We start from the raw sequence: 18,399 nt of genomic DNA, 5'->3' as shown, positions 1-18,399 counted from the left end.
TGCATAACTGTCCATGATTGAAGCTTTCTGTATTTTTCTGCTGAGAAAAGTGTTGCCCTTTTGTGTGTGTTTGACCTTTGTTATTAATTTTGCAAATTTTGATCTCGTTTCCTTAGGTCCTAAACTCTTTAAGGAGCCCAGTAGTAAATCAAACAAACCAATTATTCACAATGCCATCTCTCACTGCTGTCTGGCTGGAAAAGTGAATGAACCTCACAAGAATTCAATATTGGAGGCAAGTGTTAAATTTCTTTTATTTAGAATAAAAGGTGCACATAGATTACAATTCTATTAGCCCCTGGTGTTTGCTCAGAGCTGTGTTCTCTTTCTCTTATTTTAAGCTACCCTGTTACTGAATAGCCATGGAGTCTTTTTCTCCTGATTACCAGGGAGTAGAGGATGTGTCCTGAGGCCTAAACACAGAGTTCCTAGGGACCAGGCTTGGGGGCCTCACAGAAGACGGAATTTTGAAAGGTGGAGAAAGATGGAGCTTTGCTTCATTAAAAATTCAGTTAATGGTTTTATGCGGGACAAAGCTAAACATAAGGCTTTCTAGCTGGGGAAGAAGACACTTCTGTTTGTGGTCTCCATGGTATGTGGGCTCTGAGAGGGCCAGGACACTGGTCTAATGGCGCACATTCCTGTGGGGGAATATATGGATATGTTGTTTGTGGCAGGGTTTTGTTGTTGGTGGTGTAGCAGTGGAACCCAGAGCTTTATGCTGGCATATACACAAGTACCCTGCTGTCAAGCACATTCTCCCCCAAGAGTAGATCAGATGTTTTTAAGTGAAGAGCAAATGTAAATAGTTTGGTGTACTTGAGACAGAAAGGAAGCAGGTGACCCTGCTGTCCTGCTAGTGAGTGCCCATGGTTGGAGACAGGCATTAGAGAGAAGGGCAGGCCTTGGAAGCACTTTGGGCACCTGAGTCACCAAGAGCTTAAAAGTTGTGTCAGGTGAAATGTGGCTTGTCTTTACTGTGTTGTCACCTTCCCTTCTAGGTCTGGGTACAGCAGCTCATGTCTGTAATCTCAGCACTTAGAGGCTGAGGCAGGAGGACTACTGTGAGTTTGAGGCTAGCCTGATTGTAGTGTAAGACTTTGTCTCAACAAAAGAACAAGGAAAGGTAGTAGCATTACCAAATGTAAGGGTGCAGAAGGCAATGAAAAAGTGCGGGTCAGAGTCAGGGTTTGACATGCTTTCCATTTGGGAGCTTTCAGTCTGGGTGGTGAGGAGGGAGGCCCACATCTGCACAGTGAGTGCTTACAGAGTGATATTGGCGAACAGTGTGCAGTGACCAGGGGGGACAGGTACATCGAGTGGGCTACTATCTAGGGTGGTGGAATCCATATTGGCTCTGTGGGTCATGCAAGAAGAAAGCCAGGCTTGAGAGGTGAGTGTGGACATCTGATTTCATCAGACTTGGATTCACAGCGTTTGGGCTTCAGACAGCAAGCAAGGTAATGGAAAAAGAGCAGCAGCAGCAGCAGCAGCAGCAGGGCCTGGGTAGAGCTTCCCTAGGCACAGTGCCCAGAGGTTGAGCCCATAGGTCTTCAGAACAGCGGTTGCAGGAAAGACAGGGTGTGCAGTTCAAGGGCAGGTGAGAGAGGGACTCTGGGTTCAGGGTCTGGTCAGAGGTCACAGGGCACTGGGCCTCTGTGAGTCAAAGCAAGACCAAGACTGGCTTTACCCTGAGTAAAATGATGGTATGGATATGAGCAGAGGAAGACAAGAACTGATTGACCCCTCAGAGGGTCAGAGAGCAGATGAATGAGGAGCAGGGCCTCTGGAGGGAGCTTGAGGGGGAGGAGTATGCTTCTGCATACCTTTAGAGGGCAGAGCCTGGAGAGCGACCTGATTTCATAGAGAGCAGATGACACCTGAGTTAGGAGTGACTTTGGGTCCTGCCTGTAATAGAGGAGGTGCTATGCTGGCTCAGGGCACAGTTAGTGGAGGGGGGAATGGTAGAGTTCTCTGAACCATAAGCTGACCTTGAGCAAGATGCATACCCAGGGTCTCTGGCTGTAGACACCTGAAAATTAGGGATGAGTTCTAGCATGGTTCCTTAACTTGGCAGGAATGGAATTCTTGTAAGAGAAAGCTATGAAAGCAAGTGGCCCCATATTTCAGGGGGGTTTATGAATGTGTTGCTGACCTTGGGGTACCAGAAAAATACAGAACAGTGTTCTGTCTTTCATCAGAAATTGTGTTTTAGTATTTACTACCAAGCCCTCTTCCTCATTTGCTTGTTTTTAATAGTAAAATTGGTACCCCTGGAAGAACTTGTTTTCTCCCACCACCCATCCCTTTATCTCTTTTGCATCCCCCCTTTCTCCTTCTCCCTTCTCCTCTCTTCTTGTCTCTTTTTATATATAATCTTAAAATATTTTCTCTGAGAATTTCATACAGTGTATTTTGATTATACCACTTCTCACCCCACATTTCATCCCAATTCCATCTCTTCCTTCTCCCTCTTCTTTGAATATCCCGCTGAGTCTAATCAGTGTTTTCCATGTGTGCATGGCCATGGTGCCATCACTAGAGCACGAGCAACCTTCAGTGGCCACACCTGTAAAGGAAAATGACTATATTCCAGCTGTCATCACTGACTGATAGCGCCTTAGCTAGAAGTTGGGTCTTGTGAGTCCCTTCCTATTCATGCTGGAATGTTGACTGGCTTGATCTTGATCAGAAAATATTTGGTTGCTCCCCTAGTAGTCTTGCCACTGTTCCATCAGTGGGCACATCTTGCCCTGTAGGTAGGTATTAAAGCATCCAGTTCCAGCATTGAGTAAGACCATTAAGGTCTTTTCTTCCCCAATGACCAGTAGCATCTCCTAGCACAATGAAAGCTATCCAGCAGGGAGGAAGTTTTCTTTATTTCAGTTTCTTTATTTCTGTTTATTGCTTTATTTCCATGCAATCAAAGTGTGTTGTGTCATCAGCAGTTAAGGTCTTATTGTCTAGTTATAGTAGGCAACCAGGACAATGGCAACAGGCTGTGTTCTGAGGTCTTTGGGACCCTTGATCAAATACTTGTAAGGAAGTATTCCATGCCTGGCACAGATTTTTTGTTTAATAATGCATGTGTTTTTGGGAGCAACATTGTCCACGCTTTAAAACAAAAGTCGTATTTTCTAATTAACATACAAATTAGTGGGTTTCAGTAAGGCTTTGCTGTATGTCTTTACTTTTTTTTTTTTTCTTCTTAATTAAAGACTGGGGAGATGGGTCAGAAGTTAGGAGCACTTTTTTGTTCTTATAGAGAACCTACATGATATCCCTGCACCTACATGATAGCTTTCAACTATCTGTAACTCTGATTCCAGGGGACCCAGTACTCCTTGGATACCAGACATACATATGGTACACATGCATACATGTATACAAACAAAACACTCATACACATTAATTTTTTTTATTAGAACAGCACATGGTTGTAGCTGTGTAGCCTTATATCTGCTTCTTCTCTTCTCTGATGGTCTTTGTCTATCTTGGTGTTTACCATACCACGTGTTTTGAAGTGCTTTGAAGTCAGATATAAGGTACCTTCTTTTTTCATTCAGGATTGCTTTTTTATCTAGGGTCTTTGGTACTTCCATATGAATTTTAAGATTATTTGTAGATGGAAGTTTCTGTCCTGCCTGGTCCCTCAGCTGTTCAGTCTCAAAGAAACACACAGAGGCTTATATTAATTATAAACTGTTTGGCCTCTTAGCTCATGCTTATTATTAACTAGCTCATTAAATTAACCCATAATTCTTGTCTATGTTTAGCCACATGGCTTGGTACCTTTTATGAGTAAGGCATTTTTATCATACTTCCTTTGTGTCTGGTGACTTTGTCTCTGCCTTTCCTCTTCCCAGAATTCTCCTAGTCTGGTCACTCACCTATACTTCCTGCCTGGCTACTGGCCAATCAGCATTTTATTAAACTAATACGAGTGACAAATATTTACAGTGTACAAGAGCATTATCCCACAGTAATTATGTTTTCTATTTCTGTGGAAAGTGTCACTGGAGTGTTGATTGGAATTGCATTGAATCTGTAGGTTGTTTTTGGTAGGATGGCCACTCTCACAGTGTTAATCCTACCGCCAGTCCAGGAGCACAGAAGGGCTTTCATCTCTGTTCTTTTTCTGTTTCTTCTTTGATGTCTTAAAGGTTTGTTTGTTTGTGACAGGGTTTCTCTGTGTGTAACCCTGACTGTCCTAGAATTCATTCTGTAGACCAGGCTGGCCTTGAATCTAGAGTGCTCTGTCTCCCTCTGCTTCCTGAGTGCTGGGATTAAAGGCATGTGCCACCACACTTTTTTTTAGAAATGGGTGCTATTGGGCTGGAGAGATGGCTTAGTGGTTAAGAGCATTGCCTGCTCTTCCAAAGGTCCTGAGTTCAATTCCCAGCAACCACATGGTGGCTCACAACCATCTGTAAAGAGGTCTGGCGCCCTCTTCTGGCCTTCAGGCATACACACAGAATATTGTATACATAATAAATAAATAAATATTTTTTTAAAAAAAAGAAATGGGTGCTCTTAGATACTTATGCCTTGAAATAATACCTCCCATTAGGCAGTTATGACGACCTGGGTGTCAGAGTGTCAGTGTCATTCCGTGTTTCCCTCTCCTCCCCTTCCCCAGGAGCTGGAGAAATGTGATGCCAACCACTACATCATTCTGTTTCGAGATGCGGGGTGCCAGTTCAGGGCGCTGTACTGCTACCAGCCTGACACTGAAGAAATCTACAAACTCACTGGCACAGGGCCAAAGAGTATCACCAAGAAGATGATTGACAAACTGTATAAATACAGCTCAGACCGAAAGCAGTTTAACCTGATCCCAGCCAAGACCATGTCCGTCAGCGTGGATGCACTCACAATCCATAACCACTTGTGGCAGCCCAAGCGGCCCACAGTGCCAAAGAAGACCCAGACTCGTAAGTGACTGTGGCAACCAGGACTGAGAGGATGTGCTGACGGGATTCTTATTTATTATTTTCATTCATTCGGTACGAAATGTGAGGAGCCACAGACAGTGTTTACAGAGGTTCCTACAGAACAGAGAAGATCCTCTCACCCCTGCACGCATGGACGCTGGGCACGGAGAATACAGGAGTGAGTGCTGTTTTTCATGGGCACAGCTGCTGTCGCCCTGCAGACCGCTGAGATCCCCAGAATAAGGGACATCGTGGAGTGAGGTCCTGGGCTGTGAACCCTCACTTGAAGTTCTTCAGGATAAGTTAAATGTGATCTGCTCTCTGGCCTCCCTTCACCCACTCCTTTGCACATTGCCTGATGCCCCATGTTGGCCAGCTGTAATCGTGCGTGATTATAGGGCCGAGGCTTGTTCTCGGGTCAGGGTGTTTGAATGTCTTCATAAAAGGAGTTCGTATGGGAAATCTTTTTCATTTTAGAAATTGTATGATATTTATTGACTGTGTCTACTGCCAACCTTTATATCCAGTTCTAAGATTTCTGAAAGAAAAAAAAAATCCTGTTCCTTGCTGCTCAGAAAAAGTTTACTGAAAATATCAGTTCACTAAAAGCACTGAAATCAGCAAAGTTTGTCTTCTGCTAAAATGACGTTTACATATTTGGAGTGATTATTTCTGCCACACAGTTGGGAGGGTTGTGGGGTACTGCTAGCTGATGCTGGCCTCGTTGGAAGCAGGCAGCCTAAGCCAGCTTCAACCACCACTGGTTAGGTGTGGGAATGTGCTTATTTGTTCACTTTAATAAAGGCAGATTTTGGTATAGTAGTGTACTCTCCCCCTTTGGCCGCCGGCTCCTTTGTGGTGCTGTCATGTCCTGGCTTGCCTACCATAGTTCTTGCTTCTGGAGGAGCACATGCTCAGCCGGGTGTGCAGTCTCAGGTGAGGTTGGTAATTCTTCTTGGTTGCCTCTTTAAAAACTTGGTTATTTGCAGTTATTTCAGAATGGTGTAGCTGCTTCGGGTCCTTTTCCCCGGGTCCCTGTGGTGACTCTGTCAGAACAGACATTCCTGGGGAGCAGAGGTGCCCAGCGATGGATCAGTTGTGAGAAGACCCTGGAGCCACGTTTAGTTTTGCACATTTCTTTTTGAGAGTGTTACTTGAATCTGAACTGCAGGAGGGAAGCGAAGGTAATGGAGGAACATTAGACAAGTGTTGGCCACCCAGGCAGACAGGAAAGGAGCCTGGGACAGAAACCAGAGGAGGTGAGGTTGTCATCTTCCTCTTCATTCAGTTGGGGTGGCACCGTGTTGTACGAGCATTAAAGTCTGGCCACCTGTCACCAGCTGTCCCCTGTGTCTTCATTTCTCACTGTGCACTTGATGTTATATTTATTTTAAGAAAGCACTGAAATGTAATAAAGTAATGAGCTGGCTTTCTGTTAGCCATGTGTGTGGTTGTCACAACTCCTTCTGCTGATAGTGTCCCCAGGTCCTGGCCTCCAGGGCTGCACATGACTTTTGTGTTGCCTTGGAATTTGATTATTTTTCGTGAAGCACTGGAAGATCCATTGTAGAGGCAGGAAGCTGCATTTCTATGCAACTTGTGCTGTGATGGGTCAGCATGGCCTGTCCTGGAGACCGTCTCAGAACTCAGAGTTTGGACGAGAAGTACAGCACCTTAGGTGTCAGGCAGCAGCTCTCTAGGCCATGTGGCGTGACAGCTAAGACGCACCCCTGCCTTCTGTGCACCATGCCACAGCAGTGGGTTTTATTAGGATGTTTCAGGTACAAGGCTGTGGTGGGGATCTGAGGCCTTCTGGCTGCAGCAGGCTCTGCTTACACGCACTGCTTTCTGAGTCCTCCAGTGTGTGGGTGCCTACCGTGCCTTCACCAACTGTGCTGGGAAGGCTGCTCATCTCACATTGCCTCTCAGGCCTCCGGCAGCATGAAGACCAGGTGTTGTACTGGTTCCTGCTGGGGCTTCATGCAGGAGGTGTCAAGTGATTCAGTGCATGATGACTCGTGGATCCCAAGGAGCACAGGATGGGCGGTATTAAAAAAAAGCTCAGAAGTAGATGTGCAGACACATGGTGAGTGAGGGGACCTGTGCAGGTGTTCATGTGTGCACACAAGCATCTGCAGGCACGTGTGTGTAGACATGGGGTGTACCTATATGTGGATATGGGAGTATGTGCAGGTACTGTGTACACACATGTGAATGTGTGTATGCATGCCAAAGATAATATTTTTTAGTGTGACCTTTTGACCTGATGATCTAAGTATATTCCTGCAATGCATTCCTGCAGTGCAATCTCTAGTCAGATTTTTCAGGCCCAGATTTCTTTAGGCAATATTAAACAATAACATAAAATTTACTTCTAGATTGTTTGAAACTATGATTGTTATTTTGAAGAAGAAAGTATTAAAATAATTTTTTTTCTGTTAAGAGTTAGTTGACTTGGGTAAACCTTTACAGATTGAGTCTGGTTGATTCTGGTTTTAGTGAAATGGTTTTGGTCTTGGAGACTTGAGCCTGTCTATGGTCTCATTTTATGGTTGGCTACCTATGTTCAGTACCACGTGTGGAAAGCTAGTGTTGTCTCCAGTGTTGTGGCTGTGGCCAAGTCACCAGCCCTAGCTGGGAAGCAGTCATGCCCAGCACCCTCTTATTTCTCACTGATTCCTTTGCAATAAGCTTGTACCTTGCGGGCGTGGGGCCTTTCCTGTGTCTGAGGTGCAATTCTTGAGGGCATTTCTGCTATCTGTTATCGTTGGTGTTCTATGCTTTGTGTTGCTGTGATAAATCAAAAACCACGATCAATAAAAACCACGACCAAATGCAACTTGGGAAAGAAAGGGTTTGTTTGGCTTACAGATTACAGTCCACCACTGAGGGACACCAACTGAAGCGGAGACAGTGGGGTAATGCCACTTCATCTTGCTTCTTCCCCCACTCACTCTGCTGCCTTTGTTTGTTTGTTTGTTTGTTTTTACACAGGGTGGACCCTCCTACATCAGTTACCAATCAAGAAAATGCCACACAGACATCCCTAGGCCAGCCTGATGGAGGCAGTTCCTCAATGGGGATTGTCTCCTCCCAGGTATTCCTAGGTTTGTGTTGGCAACCCTATGACAACCTACAAAACTGTGAAAGGTGTTCCCAGTCTCTTCCTGTGTCATTGTGTGTCCCATCCGAAGGCAGAGTTAGGGATTTCAGAGCTGTGACAAAAGTGTCCCTGACAAACTTGGGCTCCTTCATGGACCTTAGTGTATGATGATAGGTTCCTCCCTTCGCCCCTCTGCCCTCACACTGTTTGCCAGGGGTTTGACCTGGAAAGATTTGGTAAGGCAGTCTCCCATCTGAGGTCTCTGAATAGTGTTTGCTTTTCCCATCATTCCCTGAGTAATAAGGAGGTACCATAGCCAAACCTGAGTGATGGGGATGAGTATCTGAGCCCAGGCTGCACTCCATGAGTGGTTCACATCAGAGTAGTGTCTCTCCAGTTAAGGTGGGTAGTCCAGACCTAGCTGCAGTCTGGTAGCACCTTCTGTGAGAAGGGAAGCCCACACCAGCCTTGGTCTGAAATCTGTTGCCTGAGGTAAGGTCCTGGCTGGTGTTCACACGTAAGCTTCAGAGAGTAGGGTACCTGTCCCTACACCAAGACAAGATCCATGGTATCCCAGGTTTGTGTCCTTGCTGGAAATGATCCTGTCTTGTTTTCTGGTATAGAGAGAAACAATCAAGCCACAGGCAGGAGAACAGTCCCTTGGGTTTGTGGTGGTTTCTTACATGTTTGATTATATGGGCCTGTGGGACTCCTGTGCAGCCACTGCCAATAGTTCTAGAAGGCCACAAAGCTGGGAGGCCTGAGAGGGTGGCCCTGTGCTTGATTTGTGGGGATCAGGGAACAGCCAAGCTCTGCGATCTAGAGCTCGTGTGTCTGTGTGGTTATTTTCAGTTGAACTGACACAGCTATTGTTTCCAAAAGACAACTTGGTTTTAGTTGCTATTCTGGGCCTGCAGTCCAAGGTAGACCTTCCTAAAGGGAATGGAACACCCTGGCAGTGCCGTGTGCATTCTCACGAGGTGCTCGCTGTAATCATCTTCGTCACCCTGTGTACCTTACTCCTGGGCTATATTCAGTAGTAAAGGTTGTAGCAGGCTTCAGTGCCTACCTACCGGCCCACTCACACCAGTAACCCCTCCCCTTCCCTCCTCCCCCTGCCATTGCCACAGTGTTGAGCTTGGCATAAAAACTTGTGGTGCTGCTGTTTCACGGTGGCATTTAAGTCATATTTCTGTGTGCTTCTTCAAGTCAAATGATTGGCTCACAAGTATGCCTGTTTCCTGTTTCTTGTCCCTGGAGGGCAGACCCTGGCAGGAACAGTGCTCTGGGGGGACGTAGCCCCTGCTGGGTAACAGTGGGTCCTGTCCCTACTCTTGGACTTGTGGTGCTAGGCATTGCATCAGATGAAGGTGCCGTTTGCTATTGCTCTGGGGTTGTTTATGCTTTAAAGCTGCAGGAATCCCTGTTGAGCTGGTTGATGACCACTGGGTACGGGGACATCTCTCTTTGTCACTTGTCAGTCATGAGTGGATGGTCAATAATAGGCAGCTAAATTTCTGTCAGGTGAACGCCAGGAAGCAGCTGCTTGCCTCGGTACCCGAGTACAGGGGTCCTTCAAGAAGGCTGTAGGTCCTGGGAGAGCAGGGATCGTGCCCTTAGCAACTTGAAATGCAGGCATGCTGAGGACAGTGAAGTCAGAGAGAGCAGTCACTTTGCTAATGTTATCTGTGGACCTGCTGTGGGGGTGGACATGGACCCGGGGTTCTCTGGGGTGATAGGTCTGCTTTGTGAGACTGACAGTCTGCCTGCAGAGCTCCCAGGGGTACTAGTGGGCTGATAGTCGTCCCCAGGGGTACTAGTGGGCTGATAGTTGTCCCTCTATCCAAACTCCCACATAGCTGTCTGCCACAGCTGCAGTCCTGTTCATGGTCCTGGCATACTTTGCCTAGAGCTACAAAAGTAGATAGGGCCTCTCTGGGTATCTGGGGGCAAATGAGAGGCCTCTTGAACCAGGTGGTATTGGTGCCATCCCGGCCCACCTGTCCCCATGCCACAAACACTGCAGGGCACCTTCTGTTTTGGAGTGGTTTTCCTTGCCCTAGATCGTAGCTGAAAGGATTGAATAATAAGCCCAGTTTCCAGAATGTTGTGAGCTACCTGACATGAGTGTTGGGAACCAAACTTGGGTGCTTTGGAAGAGCAGCAACCTCTTGGCCATCTCACCAGCCCCCCTTGGGTGTACTTTAAGAAGTGGCATCCATTGAAGGTATTCAACAGGCACAAGCCAGAGCATATGGGTGAACCTTCCATCTCCGCCTTCCTCAGTGCTGCCAGGTGCTTGGTATTCTTTCTTGGACTGTCTCTGGTGCTACCCAGGATGCCAGGTGAGCAAGTCTGTGCCACTACGCACCAGCACCCAGTTGGCGCTTCACCTTTTGCCTATAGGTAGGATGGAGGTAAAGAGTGGCTGCTACCCCAGGAGGAAATGCCTGTGAGGCTTGAGGCTCCCTGCCCCAAGAGGGAAAAGCAGCCAGCACATAAAACAGGCAGTAGACTTTGAGGCCTGATGTGCTGTCATTCAGGTGTTATAGTAGAGAGGGGACATCTCTGGCCTGGGGAAGCAGGAAGGGAGGAGCCATTGGCCTCTGACTTCCTGGTGAGAAAAGTCTGGAGGATTTCACAGGAGGGCCCCACAAGTCCTGCTCCTGTTACATGGGCCTGTGGGCCTAGCTAGTCTGGTGCTGGGGCCAGACTTTGGAGCAACCTGAGTTGTCATCTGTTCAGCCATGTGTTCAAGACTGAACACTCCTCTGTGAGATTGCAGTTTCTTTGGCCCCTTTTAACTCCTTTCTTCCTCAAAGGAGTTCTTCAGAGAACAGAGGCAGGAGCCTTCCATTGTGTGCACAGCAGACAGGTCAAGCTGTGGCTTTCTAGAAACTTAGATAAGGTCTCACTGTCAACCCTGCCTGACCCCGAAACTCACTGTGTGCACCAGATGACTTTAAATGAACCGACCTACCTTTTTTTAAATTTATTTATTTCTTTATTAATTAATTAAAGATTTCTGTCTCTTCCCCACCGCCGCCTCCCCTTTCCCTCCCCCTCCCCCACCGACATACCTTTTATGTGCTGGGGTTAAAGGCATGCACCATCGGACTTGGTCTGTCGTATTTCAAACACTTAAAAAATGTATTGTGTAAGCTGGGTGGTGGTGGCACACAACTTTAATCCCAGCACTCAGGAAGCAGAGGCAAGTGGATCTCTGTAAGTTCAAGGCCAGCCTGGTCTACAAAGTGACCTTTATGAGGGCCCTGGGGATCAAACTCAGGCCATCATGCTTACACAGCAAATGCTGTTATCCCTTGAGCCATCCCAAACTGTCCTGTTTATTGTTTGGGGTACACAGTTTTCTTGCCTTGATGGGCGTTTCTTTTTTGTTTGTTTGTTTGTTTAAATATTTATTATGTATACAATATTCTGTCTGTGTGTATGCCTGCAGGCCAGAAGAGGGCACCAGACCTCATTACAGATGGTTGTGAGCCACCATGTGGTTGCTGGGAATTGAACTCAGGACCTTTGGAAAAGCAGGCAATGCTCTTAACCGTTGAGCCATCTCTCCAGCCCTGTTTGTTTTTTTTATATATTGATTTTTATTGAGCTCTACATTTTTTTCTGCTCCCCTCCCTGCCTCTCCCCTCCCCTTCAACCCTCTCCCAAGGTCTCCATGCTCCCAATTTACTCAGGAGATCTTGTCTTTTTCTATTTCCCATGTAGATTAGATCTATGTAAGTCTCTCTTAGGGTCCACATTGTTGTCTAAGTTCTCTGGGATTGTGATTTGTATGCTGGCTTTCTTTGCTTTATGTTTAAAAACCACTTATGAGTGAGTACATGTGATAATTGTCTTTCTGTGTCTGGGTTACCTCACTCAAAGTGATGCTTTCTAGCTCCATCCATTTGGATGGGCATTTCTGACCACATGAAGTTGGCCATATTTCCATCTCTTCATTTGTTGGATGTACTTTTTGTCTTGTAAGATGTCTATGCAAGTTTTTGCCTATTTCATTATCTTTTGCTAATTGATTCGGCTTTTTCCTTTTCACGTTGCCTATGATAAGTAATCTTAAGGATTATTTATCACATTATCAACTTTTTATCAGTAGTATTGAAAAATCCCCTCTCTGCTCATGCAGGGTCATGAAGACTTTTAAAGTAACCTAAGCCTTCTTGGTTTTGGCTTGTTGGTTTTTTGCCCGTCATACACCTGGGGTTGGTGATGATGTAAGAGTCTGTATGTTTGCTACTCTGTGACTTTGTTCCTCTTCCTTCTGGGCCCATGGTCTGTGGATAGTTGTGGTGAGGGCCCCCACCCTGAAAGTTATGCTCCCTATAGGCAGAGGAATTGAGGCCACAGAGGTTAATTAAGCTCTTCAGAAAGCTGTAAGATGACAGTGCCTGGGTCCTCCAGGTGAGCCCTGGCAGGGCTGGCGTCTCCCCCTGTGCTTGCGGGAATTCTAGGGGGCTTCTGTCTGTAATTCCTGCCTCACACTGACAACATCCGATGCAGGCAGTATATAAATGCAAAAGCTTATTTTTCTGTCCGCCTTGCCATGAGCAGTCCTACTCAGCTCTCACTAATTCTTACAGCTGACAGATGCACTCGAACTCTGTTAGCACTTGCTTGAAAGGAATGGTGTCCTTTGTGTCTGTTTTTGTCTCTGCTCTGCAATCCTTAGGATTTTGGTTGTCTTCCTCCCTCCTTACCGTGCTGCAACTCTTCCACAGCTGCCTGGCAGAGATGCTGGACATCCTGGTCCTTTGGGGGTCTTCCTGTTTAGGTTCCCTTCCTTCGTGTGCCAGATTTAGGTTGGGTTTTATAGGATGCATTGTATCCCACTGAAATGATGGTGAATCTTCGTACTGTTCTTCCTGGTGTTTAGACAAACCTGTTTCCCTGGCATGAAGGAGCCCAGCTCTATCCTTTCTACACATTGTCAGATCTGTTTTCTGACATTTTGTAATGTGTATGCCGAGAGAAAGCCGAATTCCCTTACCGTAGCTCCAGGAGCATTTGACCTCTGCTTCTGTGAACACTTGCATTCATGTGCACCCCACCACGTGCGTGCGAGCACACACACACACACAGGCACACACACAGGCACATGCACACACTCACGCACACTCCTGGAGGCGAGAGGCCTGAGATAAGGAAGGAGTGTCAGAGCTAGCTGCTATGGCTACTTCTCTCAGCTTGTAGACAGTTCACCTACCCTGTGTCCTGTATCAGTCCTGACCACTTAGAAGAACACCAGTGAGATAGGCTTGGATCCCCAATGGCCATGTCTCTTTGGTTCTTCTTTTTTAACCCCTACACCAAACCCAGTCATATTCTAAAGTTCTGGGGCTTAGGGCCTGAACACAGGAATCTGGGGTACACTTTGCCTTGGTAGATATCATCGCAGCAAGACTTCTACTTGGACAGAGCTGACCTCGCATGATTTTCCTCCCATTTTTTTTTTTCTTTTGATTTTTCAAGACAGAGTTTCTTTTTTTTCTTTGACTGTTCTGGAGTCAAAGAACAGTCTGTAGACCAGGCTGGCCTCAAACTCACAGAGCCTTCTCTGCCTTCCTAGTGCTGGGATTACAGGCTGCGCCTCCATGCCTGGCTTTCCTCCATTTTTGTATGATGAAGTACTGGAAACTACCCAGCGAGCACAGTAGTATGTGTTAGTTATGAAACAACTTCATAACACAAGCACTCTGGAGACCAAGGCAGGAGGATCATAAACTCACAGGCAGCCTGGGCTACATAGTGAGCAACCAGGGAGGTCCCAGTGGTTGTGGGCAGAGCAGGTGATGGAGAAGATGTTGGTTCCTACAGGGGCAGAGAGCTTGGTCCGAGCTGACTGCTACCTGGGTTGGCGATGGCCCTGATGTACTGCGGTTCATCTGTAACACAGGGATCACGAAGTCAGTTGACGGATCCGGTTACCAGCTGGTCTGGGGCTGATAAGATAGAAGAGCCAATAACTGAAGTGGATTTACTAATTACAGAGGACAACAGAAATCAGAATTCTCTAGGTTCAAGCCGTCTGGGAGGATGCGGTCCCAACAGAAATCAGAATTCTCTAGGTTCAAGCCTTCTGGGAGGATGAGGTCCTCAATTGAGGGGCTTCTGGCAGGCAGCCCTCGTCTGAAGTCTGGACACTGGAGCAACGGGACCCATGGGGTCAAAGTGCTGAAGCATATCCTGTGTCTAGAGGCGGAGCTTAGCAGTTTAGATTGCCCCGCCTCTTTGCTCTACCGCCAGCATATGCTACGGTGAGGACTTGTGTGGGCTTTTGTTTTATGTATATGAACGTTTGCTGCGTGTGTAGATTGCAGCACATATCTGCAGAGGTCAAAGAAGGCATTGGATCTCCTGGAACTGGAGTTATAGGCGGTGGTGAGCTGCCAGGTGTGTCTTCTAGAAGAGCAGCAACTGCTTTTAACCACTGGATCATCTCTTCAGGCAACCCTCCTTCATCCTCCCCACCCCACTTCGTTTTTCTTTTACAGGGTCTAATGTAGCCCGAGCTGGTCTGGTTCTTGCTGTGTATACCAGGCTGGCCTCTGCTTCTTGAATCCTGGGATCAAAGGTACGTGCCACCACACCTGGCTTGTTTTGTGTCTTCATTGTACCATAGTGGGTGAGATTCCATCTTCTCATACGACTTGGGAAACCTAAATGTCTTTGAGCTGACGTGTTAGCAGGGAGACAGGGCAGTGCCTCCAGTTAGGGCCTCCTGAGAACTGCTAAGCCAGCCTCTGTAAGTCAGCATTGCAGCCTGCACCATTTGCTTGTGCCAATGCTTTGTGCTGATCATTTTGGGTCCAGGTCCTGTCTAGGCCTGGAGTTTGGCCTCTTTTGGTTGCTAGGACTCCACCTCAGGAGGGTGGGCAGAGCAGGGATCAGAGGTGGTGCTTTGAGGGGGGGGGATAAAGAGGGTTGTCCTAGCCTGGCTGTCCTTTGTGGCTTACTTGGAACCTCAAGGAGAGTCAGTGTAGGACCACCCAAGGGTATTGCTACCCCAACAGTCTAACCTAGTGGGATGATGGAGCTTCTAAAAGTTTACTTTCCAAGTCCAGGCTTGTGCCTTGCTGCTCTGAGCCCTTAACATGGGTCTGTGCCTCAGTTTTCCTGGTGAGGGGAGTACTCACCTGTCCTACAGCCTTTGAGAGCATCCCCAAGCCCATGAGGGAGGAGTGTCTTCAGCCATGCAAAAGACAAGGCCATGGGGCTGGAGAGATGGCTCAGCAGTTAAGAGCACTGTCTGCTCTTCCAAAGGTCCTGAGTTCAATTCCCAGCAACCACATGGTGGCTCACAACCATCTGTAATGAGGTCTGGTGCCCTCTTCTGGCCTGTAGGCATACATGTAGACAGAAATTGTATACATAATAAATAAATAAAAATATATATAAAAAAAAAGACATGGCCATGTCTCTGTTTGGCATCCCAGTTAGCGACCATGTGCCTCAGGCAGAGGCTGGGGATGGACAGTAGCCCCAGTGCCTGCTGTCTCCTGGACCACTGCCAGCTGTTTCGGACATCCCTGTCCATCCTTGTAAGATGTGTAGCACTGGATGCTCCCACTTGGAGGAAAAGCAGGCCTTAGAGCAGGGAAGTACTAGGGTGTGTCTAGTGGCAAAGGGTCTGAACAAGGAAAGGGGTAGGGCTTGCTGTGTTACAAACTGTCCACCCTGGCAGGCATCTGTTAGAGATACGCAGAGTTGCCCATGTACAACTCCATGGGCATGGACAATGACTCCCCCTAAGGCTCTGGGCCAGGCTGGAAGCTCTTTGTCTAGATAGGCAGATGTTACCTCCAGCTCAAGGAACACTGTGGGATCCCTCTGTGAGCCGCAGTTGCTTTGGGAACAAGATAGGCACCCTGTTCCGCAGACAGAAGCCCAGGCTGGAGGGTTTGCTCGGGGTATAAGCAAGCTCTGCTTAGAACCAGCAAGCACAGGACTGCAAAACTTCTGATGTCACAGGAGGTGAGGATGGGTATGGCCAACACCCAAGGGTGTTTGTTTTGAGTCTAGATGGCTGCTGTTCCCACCCCAGAGGTTCCCCCCCGCCCCTTCCGGCCAGACTCCAGGTCCTATGTGATGAGGTGAGGCTGGGGGCTGAGGCCTTGGACTTCGGTGTGAGCACAACCTGCAGTGTTTGTTGGGTCCCACAACCTGCCATTGCACAGCTCCTTCCAGAACACTGCCCCTAGAACCCCCACCCTTTCTCACTGGACCAGGTGGTTGAAAAATACAGAGACTCTGAAGATAAACAAGTATAAGGATCATGACTCACTGGGCATGGTGGTGCACGCCTTTAGCCCCAGCACTCAGGGGGCAAAGAGAGGCAGATCTCTATGAGTTCAAGGCCAGCCTGGTCTACAGAGTGAGTTCCTGGATGGCCAGGGCTACACAGAGAAACCCTGTCTCCTCATCCCCCCCCCAAAAAAAAATCATGTCTCAAACAAAACAACCCCTTTTTGAGGTCATTAAGATGTGTCTCCGTGGTGCCTGTCGGATGAGGGGTCAGAAGGGCGGGCTGGAAACATGATAGGACTAAGCATGGCTGGTGTACTGGCAGAGGGAGACAGAAGCCACACACCCTCAGGAGTCTGTCTTGAGATGCCTCATGGCGTGGGTGGAGTAAGAGGGACCTGGGAGATGGGTCCTAACATGCTTCCTTTATGTCTCAGGTTTGCTTTCTGTCTCCCGTGAGTTTGTCTTGTCATTGGCCAGCTGAAACCACCCTCAGTCTCTGTGGCAGGTGTATAGTTGGATCGGTGTCCCTCCCAAAGCAAAACAATGTGCAATGGTTTCATCGCTTGCCTTGGTCTCTGTCTCTGCCCTTCCTAAGTGCTTAGGCAGTTACATATCCTCCCCTCTGCCTGCCACTGCACATCTTTAAATAGCTGCTACCGAGACGGCCTAGAGCCTGCAGCAAGCACGCAAGCACTGCACAGGCTCCCAGCTCCCGCCCCCTCACTGCAGAACGCTGCCAGTCCCGATGCCCCTCAGCACTAAACCACAGGCTGCAGCCCCCGAGGCACTCGGAACTGCTCTGAACAGGTTTGGTTGGACTAGTTAGGAGCAAGGAACACGAACTGCTTCTTGCAAATTCTCTATACTTTGAAAGTTCTGTTGCAGGGTTTAAATTCTAGTTCCTACTGGGCTGGGACAGACCTGTTCCACTTGGAACAAGTGTTTCATGAGAGCGCTTAAGGCCAGCAGGGTATGTGGGCTGGGAGAATCGATGGGGTCCAAGGATGGCTGGGGACAGAGATCCTTTGAAGACAGGGTGTCCTCCAGGCCTGGGTATGAAGGCAATGGAAGCTATGGAAGGTTCCAGGTGTGCAGGTGGCTTTTATTGAGCTGGTATCTGATATCTCACAGCACACATATCCTCCTGGCCCAAGTGCCAGTCCCAGGGCCTGGCATCTTTAGGAACTAGCAAAAGGCTGTGCTGAAGTATCTGCCTGTACCAATAAGAGGACACCCCCCCCCCAAGACACACACACACACACACATACCGAGAGACTGGAAATGTGTTCCCATGCTGCAAGTGCACAGGACAGTAAGCATCCCGACCCAAATATGGGTCAGGTGGCTTTCCCCAAGACGCCCCAGAGGTGGCAGCTCTTCCAGCACAGGCTTGAAGGCTGTAGCCCCATCTAGATAGAGACCAGTATGACTCTGTGTCTCTGGGCTCAGCAGCCAGGCAGGTGGCTGAGCAGGGAGATGGAATGTGGGTACTGGGTCAGACCCCTCCTGCTACAGAGTGATGGCCACCGATAGGCCCTAGGTGAGTTCTGGACACCCCAGTCCAGGGTAAACCACTTGCTTCTCCACCTTGGCCCCCAAACAACCTCCCTGAGTCCTGACAGCTAACTCTGATCCAGTACCCCTCACCAGGGCTCTTGTATACTGTCTGAGCAAGTGGGTCCCAGACAGGCAAGGAGTAGGAAGGCTGGGTTTGCAGGCAGGCCATGGGCAGTGAAGACTTGGTCTAGGCACCCTATCAGGCAGGTTATAGCAACTGCCTTGCCCTTTAGAGCCTACCCACTGGAGGGTCCATCTGTTCCGCATGGGAGAGCCTGATCCTTTGGTCACCCCTTCACCTCAGCCTTTCAGGACACTCAAAAAGCACATGGCGGAGGTTCATATAGTGACATCAAAGGCACCTTCCTCCCCAGGGTGGGCTGAGGATGGATTTCCAGGAGTCTGAGGCCTTGGGTGAGCTGTTTCTACCTTCAGGGCATGCTGGACCATAGAAGGAGGCTGACTGCCAGCTAGCCAGAGGGTCCTCTGGACTTGACTCGTGCACACCCTGGCAGCTTCCCAGACCCAGCCACC

General features: G+C 48.2%; 1 protein-coding gene across 2 annotated transcripts in view; it reads left to right on the top strand.

The window, feature by feature from the left end:
• Positions 1 to 6,270, top strand: part of Camsap1 (calmodulin regulated spectrin associated protein 1) — a 63,302-nt gene extending 57,032 nt beyond the window's left edge. For both annotated transcript variants that reach the window (XM_050154990.1, XM_050154991.1), the window contains 2 exons: positions 117 to 235; positions 4,640 to 6,270. In XM_050154990.1, coding sequence (XP_050010947.1) covers positions 117 to 235; positions 4,640 to 4,942 — 422 coding nt within the window. In that variant the 3' untranslated portion in view covers positions 4,943 to 6,270. The remainder of the gene's footprint in view (positions 1 to 116; positions 236 to 4,639) is intronic.
• Positions 6,271 to 18,399: the final 12,129 nt, after the last annotated feature.

Source organism: Alexandromys fortis, unplaced genomic scaffold, assembly GCF_014885135.2.
Source record: "Alexandromys fortis isolate MF-2015 unplaced genomic scaffold, M_Fortis_MF-2015_v1.1 scaffold_72, whole genome shotgun sequence".
NCBI classification, from domain to species: domain Eukaryota; kingdom Metazoa; phylum Chordata; class Mammalia; order Rodentia; family Cricetidae; genus Alexandromys; species Alexandromys fortis.
The sequence above is the reverse complement of the archived record's forward strand: the minus strand, read 5'-3'. Positions and strand labels throughout refer to the sequence as shown.